The sequence below is a fragment of the Neoarius graeffei genome, chromosome 20 (genome assembly GCF_027579695.1).
Source record: "Neoarius graeffei isolate fNeoGra1 chromosome 20, fNeoGra1.pri, whole genome shotgun sequence".
In the NCBI taxonomy this organism is placed as follows: Eukaryota; Metazoa; Chordata; class Actinopteri; order Siluriformes; family Ariidae; genus Neoarius; species Neoarius graeffei.
Genome location: NC_083588.1, coordinates 6176269 through 6195458, shown reverse-complemented (window position 1 = coordinate 6195458; position 19190 = coordinate 6176269). Strand labels below are relative to the sequence as shown.

At 42.7% G+C, this 19190-nt stretch overlaps 2 protein-coding genes across 13 annotated transcripts in view; one reads left to right on the top strand and one right to left on the bottom strand.

Annotated features, from left to right (window-relative positions):
* Positions 1 to 11749, top strand: part of pdlim7 (PDZ and LIM domain 7) — an 84949-nt gene extending 73200 nt beyond the window's left edge. For all 8 annotated transcript variants that reach the window (XM_060901174.1, XM_060901171.1, XM_060901167.1 and 5 more), the window contains 6 exons: positions 5135 to 5190; positions 6512 to 6752; positions 6991 to 7171; positions 7348 to 7468; positions 8253 to 8368; positions 8672 to 11749. In XM_060901174.1, coding sequence (XP_060757157.1) covers positions 5135 to 5190; positions 6512 to 6752; positions 6991 to 7171; positions 7348 to 7468; positions 8253 to 8368; positions 8672 to 8758 — 802 coding nt within the window. In that variant the 3' untranslated portion in view covers positions 8759 to 11749. The remainder of the gene's footprint in view (positions 1 to 5134; positions 5191 to 6511; positions 6753 to 6990; positions 7172 to 7347; positions 7469 to 8252; positions 8369 to 8671) is intronic.
* A 4106-nt stretch (positions 11750 to 15855) lies between these two features.
* unc5a (unc-5 netrin receptor A) overlaps positions 15856 to 19190 on the bottom strand; it is a 404105-nt gene continuing 400770 nt past the window's right edge. For 3 of the 5 annotated variants that reach the window (XM_060901162.1, XM_060901164.1, XM_060901163.1), the window contains exon 16: positions 15856 to 18703. In XM_060901162.1, coding sequence (XP_060757145.1) covers positions 18538 to 18703 — 166 coding nt within the window. In that variant the 3' untranslated portion in view covers positions 15856 to 18537. The remainder of the gene's footprint in view (positions 18704 to 19190) is intronic. The other 2 variants (XM_060901165.1, XM_060901166.1) reach the window with 1 other exon arrangement.

The following is a 19190-nucleotide window of genomic DNA, read 5'->3' as shown; positions in this document are numbered from 1 at the left end:
ACCATAACAAGCTTGTTCATGGGCGAGCAGTATGGTATCGTTTTATTGCCATGCGGCAGTTGGCACAACGGAGTGGGCGTGGATTACTTGGGATTGATTTAGTGTCGAGGAAAGAAACAACAGCAATGATGGCTGGATGAACGTTCTGAGAAAGAAATGACCACTTGACTGAACTGAATATGAGCTGTTGTGATAAATTAATTTGAGCAGCTGTGCGCTTGGAACTCGAAGCGAGAAAAACCTGGTTTGGTGGAAGAAATCATAAATTGCTTTTTTGAGCGAAGCCACCGAAAGATTTACAGAGTTGCCCAGTTTCTTGTTTTGATTGACGCGAAAAATTAAAAAATGGCTGACGGCTGACAGAATACAAGACGGTGTGGTTAAACAGCTCATTGACTGCGTTCAGACTGCACCCTGAAACGACCCATATCCGATTTTTTTGCCCATATGTGACCTGTATCCGATTTGTTATTGACAATCTGAACGACACGGATCTGATTTTTTTCACATGCGACCCAGGCCGCTTGGATATGTGGTCCTAATTCCGATGCATATCCGTTATTTTCACATGCGACTGCAGTCTGACCCGACAGGTCGCATTCATGCGACCTACACGTCATCAACAATAGACAAACGTCACTATTCTGCGTTGGCTAATCCTGCCTCTTTGGTGGAAAACAACAACATTTGTACAGTTTTCAGAATTTAAATAGACTTTTATAGAACTGATCAAGCTAATGGTGGATTTGGTAGGGACCTGGATGTTGATCTGTTAGCCTGATTAAATAAAACAGTTTCTATAACTGATTTATAACTTAAACCATCCTGTATTACAAGATTATAAGATTGTTCTGGAAATTTCCGGTAATTTGACACCTTCGGTCTCTTTCGATTACGTTCATTATGTCTTATATTGAATATTGTTAGTTTTTTCTTTTTTATCAGACATCTACAACCCTTCGGTCTCGTTAGTCTGCTGCCCACATTAATCAGATTATTGTGCGAGTTCCACCGCCGCCACAAAAACCACATCGCCAGGTCTCACCTCATCTCCATCGCAAACTGCACTGATGTTTCTGCACCTTGAGCCAGCGCTGAGAGAAGTTGCAGAATTCAGCTGGCTATAAACAATCTAAATAAATATTTATAAAAATGTAGAAAAAGTTTATTAATATGACGAAATAAATATGTGCAAATGATTAAGCCTGAATTAAGAGTTTGGTAATACAGCGGCCGTATCCCAAATGACTGCCTACTGAAGCTCGAGTGCACTATATAGAATTTAAAAATCCATTACTTCCTAGTAACATGTAGTGCACTTATATAGAAATTAGAGAGACATTTAGGAGTCAACCCTCGTTACCAGGCTACATGTTTTCATTTCAGTTCAGAAACAAAAACACACACGAGACCTCACACTTTAACACTAACCAGATAATTAAACAAACAAACAAACAAAAAATCATTAAACATGAAGAGTGCGCTTTTTTTTTTTTTGTTTACGTATTACGTAGATGTGCTTATTACGTGTCAATTTGCGCATGCGGGACACTTTTGGGTCGTTTTCCGTTCATATTGGAGATCGCATACAAGTCTCATATAATTGGTAATGTGAACAGCCTAACAAAAAAATCGCATTTCACAACAAATCGGATATGGGTCGTTTCAGGTTGCAGTCTGAACGTAGTGTTTATGTCCATGACACAAATACAAACGATTTCCGCTCTCGTCACGATGGAGTTGTGTTTTAGATCAAAAACTCCGACTTTGCATTCAGAGAGTTATATTTCCCAATCTGGAAATTCAGGATGCAAAACAGACCTTTTGCGAGCTTTTCAAGGTCGACTGCGTAGTGTAGGTCATAAAAAGAATTTTCCCCGACACCCAATTATTTTTGTTGAGTGGACTGAAAGCAACTGAATTCGAATCATAGACTTCCAGTTTAATTCATTTTTTTAAAAACATGAACAGTTAATACATTTAGAGACATCTGGCCTTAAATTCTCCGCTATTTTTTCCTGCTTCACCATGACCTAATACAAGATACTACGTCACGCATGACGTGGTGGGCTTTCCTCGTTCACGCAAGGCATTGTGGGATACAAATTTGAAACGGGAGAGAAAAATGGAGGACGTGAGTGTGCGAATGAAACGTGAAAGACCGATTACGGTAACGGAAAGAAAGCGAGAAGAAAAGACGTTGTTATATCCGAAGGAAAGGAAACGCAGGACCGAACTAATAAATATCGGCGCTCAGCGAGCACCTCGGTGTGATCAGCTGTTCGTTTAGCGACAGAATGATGGAACTGTCAGTGCACGCTCAAAGGGAAATCTGCGCATGCGCGCACACACGGACTTCCTCTGTCTGCTTGACTGCGCAAAGCGAGCGATTTCATGCACATTATTTGCTTTAATCCCCTCAAATTAAATAACTTCCCAGCCGCAGAACAGAACGGCCTGATGTTTTTTGAGCGGTTACAGAAATAAACATCTATCACAATGACCATTTCAGAGGAAACTAAATTTCACCAAGAATCAACAGAATATAAAACGGTGTCGATTCTCAAAAACACTCTTGTCGGACTTGTGGCGAGTGTCGCACTCAACGCTGGTGCTTTGCATTCCGAACTATTTACGTTGGTGTTGCACTACGCAAATGCGCCGTGATCATTTATTTAGCTCATGAGCTGTTACCATGGCGTGGCGTCCGTCATCCATCCGTCGTCCACGATTCAGTTAAATCGTGTCTCCTCCATCAGTTCTCCACGGATTTTCGTTCCGATTGTTTTGTTTGAAAGAGCTCATCGCTCTGGTCATTGTTTTGTCAAATTTTTTGCTCGCGAGTAAGTAATTAGGCCAAATTAACGAATTTTCCAGGCCTCTCACGAGAATTGTATCTCCTCTCGTATTTCTCATCCGATTCCTGTTTTGGGTCGATCTTCCTTCTGGGAACAAAATTTTGTCCTTTGTTGAGTTTCCTATTGGAAACGATTTGTTGTGGAGGTTCTCACATCGTCACATTTCAGTTCTCTTTGATGTTTTGGTAGTCATGGTTGTTTTGATGCCACTCTGTCCTTGACGTTCCGTTGAGGATGTGCCTAATCTTGGCTCCAAATCATTGTCTTTTGTCTGCTCCCGTTTGTTTGGGACCGCCATAGTGGATCTGCTCCGCATATTTGATTTGGCATAGGTTTTACACCAGATGCTCTTTCTGACACAACCCTCCCTAATCTATCCGGGCTTGGGACCGGCACTGAGTTCGCACCGTCTTGTGCAACCCCAGTGGCTGGATATTTTACCTAATCTACATGTCTTTGGAGTGTGGAGGAAACCTATGAGGCACGGGGAGAACATACAAACTCCACACAGAAAGGCCTCCGTTGGCCATGGGGTTTGAACCCAGAACCTTCTTGCCGTGAGGCGACAGTGCTAGCCACTGTGCCACCCCCAAGCTTTGCTCCAAATGATGGCAAGATATTCATGGCAGCCATGTCGCTTCCATGAATCCATCCATTTTCTTCCACTTATCCGGAGTTGGGTTGCGGTGGCAGCAGGGTATCCCAGGCGTCCGTCTCCCCAGTAATGCTTTCCAGTTCTTCCTGGGGGATCCCAAGGCGCTCCCAGGCCAGATGAGAAATATAATCTCTCCAGTGTGTTCTGGGTCTACCCCGAGGTCTCCTCCCAGTTGGATGTGCCTGGAAAACCTCCAAAGGAAGGCGCTCAGGAGGCGTCCTGATGAGATGTCTGAACCACCTCCTTTCCATGAATGCTTAGTTAAAAGCAAGCATCATTAATTTCGATGGCAGAGTTTTCGCTGCAGAGATTCCCCAGGAACTTTTGCAGTAAATATCAGCAGCACATCTCTTTGTAGTAGATCGGGTTTCTTTACAATGAGACAGAGTGTGTTGGGCTGACGGCTCCACTGACTCTGTACAAAGCAAAAGGTTGTACTGGGTACAGAACAAAGAGTTTTAGTGTGAAGTAGACAGGCTGGGAGATTCAATTTTAGATGTTGACTCGTCTCCGATGCCACGATCAAAGGAATCAGAACAACACCATGGTAAAGTCAGACTCTTCAGCTTGCACATGGCTGCGTGTACACTAAATGAAATTGTTTTTTTCCATTTGTTTGTTTGGTGAAAGTCAGGAATGAACAGGCTTTCTTCTTTGTCGCTTTATGGAATGAAACAAAGTGCCTAAAGTTTGGCTCTTCAGCAGTGGGAACACGGTTTCACTGAACTTGCAGGACAAGGTCAGAAGCTGAATTGCTGAGAGATATTCTGGACACCATGACTCAAACCGTTCTTTACTTCCAAGCTCAGGCCACACTCTGCTCCGTCTCCCATCACGTCATGAAAAGCCACGTTGGCGAATTGCAGATGGATGCGTGAACGTTGCCAGGCACCATGGAGTAAAGCTTCTCTGCTGCGTCCAGTCTGCAGACGAGGTTTCGGCACGACAGATGAACGGTCACCATCTGCTCGTCCTGAAGTGACCCCGTCACACGGGTGCTTCTGTGAAATCGTTTCAGCCCCTGACTAAACCGCTGGCACACTCGAGAGGACGCTGAGGAAGCAATCTCGGCCCTTCCAGCACCTGTGGGAAGCCCTGGATCGCGATTCAGGAGACAGAGAGACCCTCTGACTTCCAATGACCGGCAATTTCATTCGGAACAGGGGGGAAAAGCACACGTTTTGAGAATTCTTGGCTCTTTGCGGCAGTAGCAGTTGCGTGAGGTGTTCAAAGAAGAACGTCTGGCTGTTAGACTTGCAGTTTTTTTTTTTTTCCCATGTATATCGCGATCATTCGGATTATTTATGGAACAAGGGTCGGAAATTCAACGTAACAGGCATCGCATCCTTTTTCTATCCGTAGAACATGAACGCCGAGCGCTATACCAGGCCGCATGTGAACATCATTAACCTTCGAGCTCTATCTCGGGTCCTCTCGAGCAGGCCACTGTGTGTTCATTATAAAATGATTTAACCTGCCGACTCTGCTGTACACGGGCCTTCTGAGCAGGATGTTCGTGTCAGACCTGATATCGGCCTGTAACGTTTTTATTGGTCTGGACCGACGCTGTTGTTTTCCTGGTTAATCCCGATTCTGAAGAGGCTTGTTTTTCTCTCCACAGTCATGGAGTGACTCTGTGCCCCAGCAAACCTGCAGCAAAGCCAGAGGGAGGTCGAGGTAAAGCCTTGCCGTTCTCACATCACACCTCGATGAATTTCCTTTCTCATCTTTCATTCAAAATCATGTCATTTTTACAATCGAGTTCAGTTGAATATGGTTGCTTTCACAGCATAGATGAGAAAATGCCCTTAAAATGAATTCAGTTAGTTAGTTTTTGAGGAATAAGTTTGTACTTGGACTCTGTCTGCCTTTCCTTTCGCCAGGATGGCTTCCTCCGAGCACTGTTTTATTGCTTTTATGATTTTTTTTTTTTAATTAATCTGCATATGTTAAGCGTATAACAAATTGCCCATTTCACAATTTTATGATGTTGGATTCATGGTTTGATTTTCTCTTGATATTTTTTTTTGGGGGGGGGGGAATGAAATGAATGAATGAATAAAAATGTATTTATTTATTTATTTATTTATTTATTTATTTATTTTCCTCTTTATCAATTTATTCTTTTTTTTTAATTGAAAAAACCCCACAACTATTTAATTTTCTGAAGAACCAACAATAATTATTTGCCCTTTTTTGCAAAGGTTGGAGTAAAATATAATGGCCGATTCACTAAAATAATAATTTATTTCAGAGTCTCGGTGCTCGAACGATAAAAAATATTAATGATATGAACAAATAATAAATTCTAACAATATTAGTGTTTACATGTATGAAAAATTATGAAAGGAAATTGATCAAAACGAAGTATTCAAATGGTAAGAATGCAATAATGTTCATAATTAGTATTGTTCAGAAAGTAATGTCTTTTAAACCAGCTTTAAAAATACTCCTTTTATGCAAAACGAAAAGTTAATCACACTTTGATGAACGTTTGTACTTGCTCCATTTGCTTTTCTTTTAGCTTTCAGCGGTCTGTTAAAAAAAAAAAAAAACGAACTCGGATTTCTTGTGAAATCCATTTGTACAGTCACACAACTTTTTCCCATTTTATACCTTTTTTTTGTGCATTTTCATGGCATTAGAGCTGTGTTACTTTCACCCAAGGTGAAGTCACGCATTCCCCCTGTACATTATCGCGCCTTCTGCTGTCTAAACAACGCAATTACAACTCGGAATAAAGAAGATGAAGCAGCCTGAGAATAAACTTCATCGATTCAAATCATCACAGATTTGTATTGATTGTCGCACAGGATATCATGATGTGCCAAGCATATATTGGTGGCGTTGGGAGACGGCAAAAAGATAGCTGTCGGAAGACTCCCGCTCCTGTAAATTCTCTCCAGAGATTTCAATTTGTCATCTAGAATAGGGTTTGACGGCCATTTTGGCGATCTTTCCTCTATATTGTGTCTCTGTTTGTCACCTCGACATGCAGCTCCAACTCTTCAGTCTTCCACCAAGTCTGGACCTTCGAGCCGCCCACCTTGGGTGACGGACCCGAATTTTGCCGAACGCTATCGGCCAGACAAGACAAGCACGGTGGTGACGCAGCACAGGCAGCCGGCGCAGCCCACGCCCGAGCAAAACCGCAGCTCCATCCTGCAGGCCGCGCAGCAGAACCCAGAGTCCGACTCCGGACGCACGCCGCTCTGCGCCGCATGCAACAAGATCATCAGGTACTGTCGCTGGTTTTGGGTTCCACCTATTGACCGTTTTTTGAAAATCAGTAGAGAGCAGGCGGAAAGGGAAAAGGTTCAACTTCAAAAAAAAAAAAAAAAGTTGCGTTTCTGAGAACCCTTTTTCGACTTACCAATGTGAACAGTCGTTTAAGCAACCTCTGATTTCTGTTCTAGCAGTGCTGTGGATTCCCCGAGAGACCTTTTGACGAACGGAGAATGTTTGCGTGTGTTTCAGAGGTCGATACGTGGTGGCTCTGGGCCGCTCCTGGCACCCGGAGGAGTTCACGTGCTGTCAGTGCCGCGGCCTGCTCGACGAAGGCGGCTTCTTTGAGGAAAAAGGCTCCGTTTATTGCACGAAATGCTACGATAATCGTTACGCCCCCAACTGTGCCAAGTGCAAGAAGATCATCACCGGAGTGAGCATGTTTTTTGTTTTTTTTTAAATCAGCTGTTCTTTGTGTACTTTTCTTTCAGAAAATACTCCGTTAGCATGGCAACTCGAGCACTTGGAGTCGATTGATTTTCATGCATGGATGCGAAAGCGATGGCCTCGCTTCCGAGATCTCGAACACTCTGTTGTTTCTCTCGCCAGGAGATCATGCACGCCCTGAAGATGACCTACCACGTGCAGTGCTTCGTGTGCGCCGCCTGCAAGAGGCCCATCAGAAACCAGGCCTTCTACATGGAAGAGGGCGAGCCTTACTGCGAGAGAGGTGAGAGCCGAGAGACGTTCCCTGCAGAGCCCTGGCCTTTTTAATCACTCGCACGCCGCCGCTCGGCTGCACACGTTAAAAACCCTGACCATCGAACTGCTTTCTGCTCGTGGTCAGATCCTCCTGGGTGATTTTGATTGATTGCCTTGAGCTTTTAATAAAGAGCTTGATTTGATCATTTTTTTTTTTTTTTTTTTTAGTTCTTGATGAAAAGCTCTTTTTTTTTTCTTGCTTCCTTTTTCGTGGCTGTAATTAGAAATTTGTGCGGATGTAGCTTTCCGTCCTATCTAACACGTCCAGACGTTTAAATTGCGTGTGCATACGTAGCGAAGGCTTTTATGATGGAAATGAAGCATGCGGTCAGTGCGTTTTGCGACTCAAGTGTTCTTGTGTCAGCATTCGGTTAGAAACCAGGATTTGAGTGTTGATCAAATAGCTGCAGTCTCAGCATGGGCTTAAAAATAAATAAGTCAAAAAGGGCTCGAGCGTTCACTCAGCCAGCCACTTTCAACCCTGACTATAAATGTAATGGAAAATCAGAGAAAGTGCATTTAAGCATCTGGAGCTGTTTGTGTTCTCAAAAGCCTCTGGACCACTAAGCACGGACACGGCTAATTGAATCTCACAGGTTTGATAAGGTTTTCTGTCTGTTCTGTGGTCCAGCTCAACCTCTCTCTCTCTCTCTCTCTCTCTCTCTCTCTCTCTCTCTCTCTCTCTGACTCAGCTTGTGCCTCTTACATGCTAATGAACTAATCAGCTTTTGTTGTTGTTTGTTTCCCCACAGACTATGAAAAGATGTTTGGTACTAAATGTCACGGCTGTGACTTTAAGATCGATGCCGGCGACCGCTTCCTGGAAGCTCTCGGCTACAGCTGGCACGACACGTGCTTTGTCTGTGCGGTAAGCCTTTCTTTTTTTTTTTTCCCCACTCATTCTCAGCTTGTAGCCTCGGCTGAGGCTGCCTGTCCCTCACAATGCCTCTCTTCGCTGCCTTCTGACCTCGGACGGTTTTTTTTTTTTTTTTCTCGCAGCCATGTTTTTCGGCTGAACGGACTCGAATGGAGTCACCCCCTGTCCCTCGACCAGCACAGCAATTGAATACGCCCTTTTGTGTCCCCTTTCTGAGATTGATTAGAATTCCTATTCATTCCACCTCACTCTACTTTCTCCTCCCCCCCCCCCCTTCTTTCTCCATCTTCACAGCTTTGCCACGTCAACCTGGAGGGCAAGACGTTCTACTCGAAGAAGGATAAGCCTTTGTGCAAAGGTCATGCCTTCTCTCCGCTTTGAGGAGCTGAGGTCTAGCGTGCCAGTGGAATCGAGGCAGGACAGACCAACGCAAGACGCGGAGTGAATCCCATGGCATGGGTTATGACGGCTCAAAATTTCTGTGTAGAAACGGACTGAAGTTTTGGAATTCTGATTTATGTGTCGATAAACACACACACAAACCAAACACCCCACCCACCCACCCTCTTCTTTTCTTTTTTTTTTTTTATATCTGGTATCATCTGACTGCTGAGAGAAAAGCACTCGGTGCGTTTCAATGGTCTTGATCTTGTCGTTAAATATACAGTATGAAACCACGCCCGTGGGTTTTCTCTCGATAGACACGATTAGACCAGTCGTGAGCTGTGTAACCAGGAAACGTCAGCCGTTCTCGCCTTCACCATCCCCGCCAGCACAGGTTAACAATTCATCCCTGTCGGTGTTTATGAGACAGGCCACTTTTTCCACACAGGTAATGATTTATCTTGAGATGAGCAGGATCCTTTTTGGTATTAAATAAGTACTGGATATAGATGCAAATGACGGGCCTTGATAATGCTCATTAAGAATAGCTCAATCTGTCTTGTGTGTCTCCTAGCGCTCGCCTTTGCTTAAACGCGCATGCCTACCACACTTGACAGTTTTTCCTCTCTCACATTACTTCGGTTGAGAACTTTTTTGCAACAGTCACTCGAGAGTGATTCGTCACACAATATCGAAGTCGCAGATTAACTGCACAACTACCTGGTCAAATTAAATCTGGAATGCGTTTATCGTCGAAATAGAAACCCTGGCTCGAGGTGTTGAGTCATCCTAACGCGACATCAGTGTAGCCCTGCACGTCCCCAGACAACCCGCAGTCCCCTGTGCCCATGTGCCGCGGTACTTAAAGTAATGACAAACCCACCGAGGAAGAAAAATGAGCCTCTGGCAGCCGAACAGCACTGCATTAGCGCTGATTGCGAGAGGTTCATATTGACCCGAGCGACGGTCTTTACGTGCCTCCCATACCGAGCGTGGCACGACTGTCTGTTGGAATCCGACAGGTACCTCTAATTAACAAAAAGCTTGGGGCCTGCGTGAGCCAAGCTCGTTTTCTGAGCATGAATTTGCGTCGTCTTTTTTTTTTTTTTTTTTTCTTCCCCCTCCTTTCAGCCAAAAGCCTCCTTCTGATCAAAGACACGATATTGCCTCCGTCAAAGAGCATTTGGTGCAATGATGATCATAAGAATTTAGCCATTTCTCGCTATCTTTTAACATCAGCATCTCTCTGTGAAGCCAGATCTTGAGACTGTATCTTCCATGACCGTTTTAGCGGACAGGCGAGTCCTGAGTGCCGTCGTCGTGGCGCTCCGTCTCGGTCCTCACGGCTTCTCCTCAGTTCCACCACCTGATTCGACTAATTACAAGGTCGTTACAGGAAATCTGCATCTTTTTTTTTTTTGTCCCCGAACTTGATGTCCAGCCACCTCGTTTTTGTCATGTATGTGTGATGATGAAAAATGAGAATTTCAACACGCAGAGAAAGATGAAATCGGCAAGAATTACAACCGTCCCACGCAAAGAAGATGAATATCTTCACAGCCATTTTTGTCAGCCAGGATCGAAGGAATCGCTCACCTTCAGTCCTTTTTGTGACAGCATATCGATATCTGCCTACTGGGTGGCTCCTTAATGAACATGACCTGAATAGAACGATAGCCCAGGCAAGGTGAGAAAGTAAATCCGAATTCATTGAAGACGCGATGGCGGATATATATATATTTTAGACCGAAAGATTATTTGGCTAACGTCTGATATTTGTATTTTGGCCGTCTTGCCGGAATTTGCCGACGTCTGATTGGGTTTCCGAGACCGTTACACACCAACCTGCACAAAGAAAATTGTCCGTATCGACAGTTTATTAAATGAAAGTCTCATTCCGTTGTAAATGAATTCGGAAATGTCATTGTTTGAAATATGACAATTGCATTACGTTAGGTGTAAATGAGGGATAAAAAGCGTTCGTCTAACGATCGAGACTTTGACTTCACACCACAGCCATCTTTAGACCGGAGCCAAGGGAGGAAAACGAAATTTTGGGAGGACCGTACTGTCAAAAACCAGTGTCTCATATCTATAAGCTCACGTATGCGGAAGAGGGCGGATAGCCATCCTGTGATGCAGCGTGAGCGGCTTCAGAGTCTCGCACGAAGCACCTATTGGCCTTCACCCTCTCGAGTCAGTATCTATCGTACAAGTGCGAGAGCTGGCTGGCTGGCTGGACAACCCAAAATTAGTCACGGTTTTTATCTCTGCATGCAGACTCCAGTGATAAAGAAAAAATGCGTGCAATTTTTTTTTTTTTTTTTTTGAAAGATTGGAAGAAAGACTCCACCCTGAAACACATCGTTCAGACTGCAGTCATTGTGACATGGTCATGATGTTGGCGCCGAATTTTCATTCGTCCCATGACACCGTGATTGATTGTTTTTACAGCGGGAAAAACTTTGCCGCGACGTTAAATATCATATTAACGTCGGTGTTCCAGAACGCGTTCCAGCCAAATCAGGGTCATGTCCGAAATCTGCACATTGTTCAGGGTGGATTTTTCTTCCCTTTTTCTGGTCACGCTTGATCATCGTCAAGCCCTAACTCAGATTTTTGTGTGCATCCAGATCTTTATCCCATCACAGGCAGTCGAAGACCCTCAGCGACGTTCTCGTCTCTTGATGAGAACCGTCATCGTGCTAGCAGAGTCTGTTATCGAACACGCTTCCGAATCGGCTCATTCCGAGCTTACACGTGTGTAAGGAAGAGATGTGTGGATTCAGTGCTGCAGCTGCTGCTGCTTTATCAGGCCGGCTGGACTCCACAGCTGGACAAATTCTTAAAATTCTATCAGGTTTAGTATTAATTAATTTTCAAAGCCCTGTTATCTTCCTCCTGCGCTCCAGCTGTCGTTCTTTTGAGATCATTGTTTACATGTATGGATCAGATAAAGGTCAGATTAAAAGCAGAACTTCTCCTTGACTCCATGTTTTTCTGTCTGTCGTTGTGTTTTTGTTTTGTGTTTTTTTTTTTTTTCCCCTCCCCTTATATAGAAACCATTTGATGTATTAAGTGCCTCTTTAACCGCTTTGCACCTCTAAATATCATCCTGATGCGTTTTTATATTGAAAATGAACAACTGCTGTATTCTGTTTCACGTTAAGAATTTTTATCCAGAAGTCATTATACGTTGAATTGAAAGAAGAAGAAAAAGTCACGGTATTGTATATGAATAAAGTGTTTAAAAAAAAAAATCTCCAAAATCAAGACTCAACTCCTGTTTTTAACAATATATAATTTATTTACATACATTTCAGGTTGAATTACTATACATACCTTTCTGAAATTTCATAGATATATATATACATAAGGCCAAGTAAATACTTGAAAGCACTTAGAAACGAATTTCCAAAATTCTACCCACAAATCCAGATCGTTGTCCAAAAGTAGAGAAAACCCCTCGATCACAGGGCTTCCTGTTAGCACAAAGTCATCGACGACGATTTACACCGACAGGGGAGAGGGACGGGGGAGGGGAAAGGAGAGGGGTGGGGTGGGGGAGGGGGAGAAGTAACAAACGAAAAATACAAAAACCAAATTCCTTCAAAATATGGTCTAAAAAAAGAATTGTACAATTGCATAAGCGCTGTGGCGTGTTAAATACAGCATTCTGACTTGCAGAAAGGCAAGAAACATTGAGAATTAAGAAATCGAACAACATTCACAGGTACACAAGTCTACTGTTTTCAGGTGGAAAATAAAGAGCCGGGTAAAAGTAACAGTACACTCACACATTCTTTTATACAGAACAGCTATCAGTGAGCTCGACTCAATGTACAATCGTGGGAAAAAGATCGCTAGGTTGGCTTCAACGTGACGTCCCAAGTTGCCTTTTTTTTGGCAAAAAAAAAAGTGCCTTTTTTTAATTTTCTTGTTTTAAATATTTTTTTTTTTTAAACATTTTTACATTTGTGAAATGAGGACAAAATGTTAACATTTAAACGCACGTTCATGACAGGGACACAGAATGACCTGTTTAGATTTAGAAAATACAATTTTTACTGTTTTTTTTTTTTTTTTTTTAAATACTCAAAAAAAAAAAACCAACCCATCAATTTTACAAACATCTTCAAGACGAAGGGAAAAAAAAACAACCCAAAAATGAACCAAAACACACAAATTCTGAAAAACTGAACGCTGTTATTGGATGAACAAGGCGCCGAACACTTCACAGGTCAAACTTGGACAAATGTAACACTTTTTTTTTTTTTTGGCTTGATATTAAAAATATCATTTACACTGGCTTCCTAAGTGTGAGATGACAAATAGTTCAGTTGTGTTCCTGGCGAACTGTTGGCTGTTAAAATGCTGCACAGTTTGAAATTTACATCGATCCGATCGGACGGTTCATACTGACGGTCGGAGGAACGTTTTCTGCACGATGTTCAGACGACGTTAAAGGAAACAAACTCGTCTCGAATGGCTCATAAACTTTGGTTACCGACTTCCAGAGATGTGTACGTGTAGCGCCTGCATCAGAACTGGAATCGAAAAGATTCGTGTGTGTGTGTGTGTGTGTGTGTGTGTGTATACAACATGAATTGTAGAGATGAACGTGTTTTAAAAGAAACTCAAACCCGTGAGGTTTCAGTAAAAACTCGACACCGTGTTTGACATCCAGCTGAATATAATGACGCACTTTCTTGAACGGTTCCTTAATTACGGATTAAAGGAGCAGTTTGGGAAGAAATCCCTTTCCAAATGTCGCCGATTGATTTGTTCAGAATTTTTCTCAAAAGTCTAACATCATGAACAAATAACACAACGTTCGAGAGCTGTCAAACATTCCTGCTGTATTCATCATGCAAAAAAAAAAAGGTGGTGATTTATGTTTCCTCTCGCACTCGGTAGATCATTTCCTGAAGCTGGACCTGAACAAATAATCTTGCTGATGTGTCCAACGTTAGCATGCGAACTGGTGTTCACGAAGCAGCCGCGTGTTTGTCCTGCGAAAGCGAATAAACCTCGAACGAGCTCTGACTGATGATGACATTCTTGATTTCGTCCACAAACTGCTCTTTTGAAACGAATGCTGCAAATAAATCCGTTCTGATTCACAACAGCTGACGAAACACTGACGTGAACGTGTTGTCACTGGGGCTGCTTTCACACTTTGACACTCCGGTGCACAATTTTTTTTTTTTAATCCCCCGCTGGCTGAAAGGCCTGAATGGGGATTATGTCGTAGAGATGTCCATATGTCCCGGGAAAAGTGCTCACCTTGTGAAATCAACTCCTCTCACGATTTGTGGAGGAATTTCATGAAACTTGGCAGGATTCTTTGTAATATGCCAGTAATACACAGATTGTAATTTCGTTAAATTCAGTCACATTTTACCAGAGTTCCAGCCCTTGATTATCAAAATTATACTTTGACAATTTCATCAGAATGTGTTTTCTTTCTGACATCAACTCCTCTCACAGATTTTGGAGGAATTTCACCAAACTTGGCAGGATTCTTTGTTATACAACCCCGATTCCAAAAAAGTTGGGACAAAGTACAAACTGTAAATAAAAACGGAATGCAATGATGTGGAAGTTTCAAAATTCCATATTTTATTCAGAATAGAACATAGATGACATATCAAATGTTTAAACTGAGAAAATGTATCATTTAAAGAGAAAAATTAGGTGATTTTAAATTTCATGACAACAACACATCTCAAAAAAGTTGGGACAAGGCCATGTTTACCACTGTGAGACATCCCCTTTTCTCTTTACAACAGTCTGTAAACGTCTGGGGACTGAGGAGACAAGTTGCTCAAGTTTAGGGATAGGAATGTTAACCCATTCTTGTCTAATGTAGGATTCTAGTTGCTCAACTGTCTTAGGTCTTTTTTGTCGTATCTTCCGTTTTATGATGCGCCAAATGTTTTCTATGGGTGAAAGATCTGGACTGCAGGCTGGCCAGTTCAGTACCCGGACCCTTCTTCTACGCAGCCATGATGCTGTAATTGATGCAGTATGTGGTTTGGCATTGTCATGTTGGAAAATGCAAGGTCTTCCCTGAAAGAGACGTCGCCTGGATGGGAGCATATGTTGCTCTAGAACCTGGATATACCTTTCAGCATTGATGGCGTCTTTCCAGATGTGTAAGCTGCCCATGCCACATGTACTAATGCAACCCCATACCATCAGAGATGCAGGCTTCTGAACTGAGCGCTGATAACAACTTGGGTCGTCCTTCTCCTCTTTAGTCCGAATGACACGGCGTCCCTGATTTCCATAAAGAACTTCATATTTTGATTCGTCTGACCACAGAACAGTTTTCCACTTTGCCACAGTCCATTTTAAATGAGCCTTGGCCCAGAGAAGACGTCTGCGCTTCTGGATCGTGTTTAGATACGGCTTCTTCTTTGAACTATAGAGTTTTAGCTGGCAACGGCGGATGGCACGGTGAATTGTGTTCACAGATAATGTTCTCTGGAAATATTCCTGAGCCCATTTTGTGATTTCCAATACAGAAGCACGCCTGTATGTGATGCAGTGGCGTCTAAGGGCCTGAAGATCACGGGCACCCAGTATGGTTTTCCGGCCTTGACCCTTACGCAAAGAGATTCTTCCAGATTCTCTGAATCTTTTGATGATATTATGCACTGTAGATGATGATGTGTTCAAACTCTTTGCAATTTTACACTGTCGAACTCCTTTCTGATATTGCTCCACTATTTGTCGGCGCAGAATTAGGGGGATTGGTGATCCTCTTCCCATCTTTACTTCTGAGAGCCGCTGCCACTCCAAGATGCTCTTTTTATCCCCAGTCATGTTAATGACGATATTGCCAATTGACCTAATGAGTTGCAATTTGGTCTTCCAGCTGTTCATTTTTGTACCTTTAACTTTTCCAGCCTCTTATTGCCCCTGTCCCAACTTTTTTGAGATGTGTTGCTGTCATGAAATTTCAAATGAGCCAATATTTGGCATGAAATTTCAAAATGTCTCACTTTCGACATTTGATATGTTGTCTATGTTCTATTGTGAATACAATATCAGTTTTTGAGATTTGTAAATTATTGCATTCCATTTTTATTTACAATTTGTACTTTGTCCCAACTTTTTTGGAATCGGGGTTGTATGTCGGTCGGACGCATATTGTTGTTTTGTTCAATTCGGTCGCATTTTACCAGAGTTCCAGCCCTTGATTAACAACCTCGTACCTTCACAATTTCATGAAGGTGTGCTTACCTTCTGACATCAACTCCTCTCACGATTTTTGGACGAATTTCTCGAAGCTTGGCAAAAGGCCTTGTTATATGACAGTAATACGCATGTTGTGATTTAATTTTGAGTTTTGACCCTTGATTAAATAACTTTGACAATTTCATGAAGGTGTACGTTCTTCTGAAATCAACTCCTCTCACAATTTGTGGAGGAATTTCACCAAACTTGGCAAAAGGCTTTGACAGTTATACGCAGATTGAAATTTCATTTAATTTGGGCAAATTTTCTCAGAGTTATGCTCTTGATGATTATTTACAAACTTCGGCAATTTCATCAAGGTGTGCCTGCTTTCTGAAATCAACTTCCCTCACAATTTTTAATCCCACGCTGGCTGAAAGGCCCGAAGGGGGATTATGTCATGGCGACGTCCGTCCCAGGAAGGGTACTCTCATTCTGAAATCAACTCCTCTCACAATTTTTTGAGGAATTTCACCAAACTTGGCAGGATTCTTCATTATATGTCGGTAATACGCATATTGCAATTGCGTTCAATTCAGTCGCATTTTTCCAGAGTTATGGCCGAGTTGCCAACAGGGGATATTGTGCTCTCGGAGCACTCATATATTTATTTATTTTTTAAAATGTGGGACCCTTTAAAAAGTCGGATGTATCGAAAGTAAAAAAAACAACGACAAAAAACCTAGCTTTATTGGTTAGTGAATACATTTCCAATAGTATCAGGATTGTGTAAGTAAAACCCAGTCGTTTCTGAAAGTGTGAAAGCAGCCCGAGAGGAGAACGTCTTGCTCGATAACTCCTGGTATATTATTACAGTATGAATTGGTCATGTGACAGATTTCTGACAGGATTTTTCACTTTTGTTCTTTTCGATGCTACGTGGCTTTCCGGCTCTCTTTTTGTGTCTCGTGGAGAAATTTCAAAATGAGTTTTCAGACTCAGTGTCTTCCAGAATGGCCGAAAGTTCAAAGAGCTCTAAAAGATACGAGCTACCAAATACAATCAACATTTGTTTGGAGAGAATTTATAAAATTAATAATAATAAGAAGAATAAAAACCACAAAAGTATAGTATTGCATTTTATACCAAATTCCCCTCTTTCTTTCTCTTTTTTTTTTCAGAGGAGTCTTGATGAAAATGATCAAAATTAGACGCGTTTGGGGGAAAAAAAAAGTGAAATGTGTTTTTTTTTTTTCTTTGTTTTTTTTTTTGTTTTCACAAAAAAAAAAATCCCTGAAAATATTTATCAATATTATATTATAATAATTTTTTTCATTCCCTATCAGCGATGTCTTGTAAAGCTCCTATGAGAGATGTTTGCTTGATTCCCCAACAGGATTTCTCATCGATGTATTTGGGAATTTGTGTTTATGGCTTTGGAGAAGCAGTGCCGCTGTGTTACGGTGCCTGAAGTGGGTCAAGGGGGAAAGAAAAGCTGACGGCTCGCACGCAAAGTCACGTTCGTCTCTGTTTGATCCGTTTCGGCTGGTTGTGATGACTGATGTAGTTTATTTATTTTTTGCTATTTCGTTCTCATGTGCCTGACACGCTGGTGGTTGTATTAAAGCAGGCTGCCTTCGGACCTCCTTTTCACGTCGCTCTTGACTTCTCTGTTTGCATATTGCTACGTGCCGCATGTTGCTAAAATGTGAATTCGTGTTTCTATGGCCAAGCTGTAACCTCAGTCTCGTCTGATTTTCTGAATCCTGTCAGGGTGGACAAATCACAAATCCGTGAGCTCGCAAGCGAAAGTTGTAAAGCGCTGTCCGGTCTGCCTGGAAACCGACCAAGTTAGGAAATGGATGCTAACGTGACATGATACGATCCGTGCGCGAGCTTGCTAGTTCAAGGAAATGAAAAGATTCGACCGTAATTGTCAATTTTTAAACATACGCCATGTTCGGTGCCTTGACGAAACGTCAGCAAGTTGTTGCCGTGGCGTTCTGTCCTCGGATCGCACGTAAAACCTGTGAATCGAGTCCGGCGAGCACGTGGCGTGCTTCCCTGTGAGCTGACGTGTCGGTCGGATCGAGATTCGGAACAAGCAGCACAGACTCGAGTGAAAGGATCGAGGCGAAACATGACGAGAAAGCAAATAAAAACGTTTTGCGAATGTCTAGAAGGAGTACGGATTGTTTCGGGTGAAACAAGGCTCACACAAAATCTGCTTCTCCTGCGTGTCCATGTGACTGATTTGTCCACCCCGTTCTCGCTTTATTCCAGCTTTTGAGTTCGAACAAAATTTCAGTCCTGTACTTTATTTTTCAAAAAACCCCACCAGACAGGAGTGTGGCGAACACGACGATGAATTAAAAAGGTGTGATTTAAGACAGAGCCGGAACAACATCTGTGAGTGTTCTATACATCATTGCTGGACGTAAATGTACTTTGTGTGTGTGTGTGTGTTTAGTGTATTTATAGTCACAGCACACCTCACTGGTGGCTAAACCCTGTTAGATTTGTCCTTCCTCCTGTTAGACCTTTTCACCGGCCTTCACTCGTGTGTGTGTGTGTGTGTGTGTGTGTGTGTGTTAGCACTCCCCGTCGGACACCAGGAATATCATGGCCTCCTGTTTGCCGATCTCGGCCATGATGGCGGCGAGCTGGTTCAGGTTGCCGCTGTGGAAGTGCTGAGCTTCCCAGAGGTCCAGGATGGTGGAGGTCGGACTCGCCTTGGACGCGAAGAAGCTCATGTGTCTGCGTGCAGGGAGACAGAAACAAGTTTTGAGATTTGTGTGCAGGAAAGCGTTCGTTTGACACCATTGTTAGTGTGAACAGGAGTGTGATGCGCTCTTGTTTTGTTTACGTCGACCTCTCCAACACTCGTGTGCTCTCGACCCGAAGACCTCCTGAATGTAAAACCGTTTCCGTTCGGTTTAATTTCATCTTTGTTACTCAGAAGTGACTTTTTTTTTTTCGTTTTTTTTCCCCGAATATTTACTTCATGCAAGTGGAGCTCTGAAAGATTTTCCAGTCTGAGTGCAAAAGTTTGTGCCCCAAACTCTTCAAAAACGGAATAAATGTGCAAGACCTGGACCTGATCCAACTCCTACTGTCAGCCTAAGACCCCGTCCACACGTAGCCGGGTATCTGCTAAATCGAAGATGTTTTTCTACGTTTTGGCCTGTCATCCACATGAAAACACATCAAAAACGAATATTTAAAAAAACTCCGGGCAAAGTGA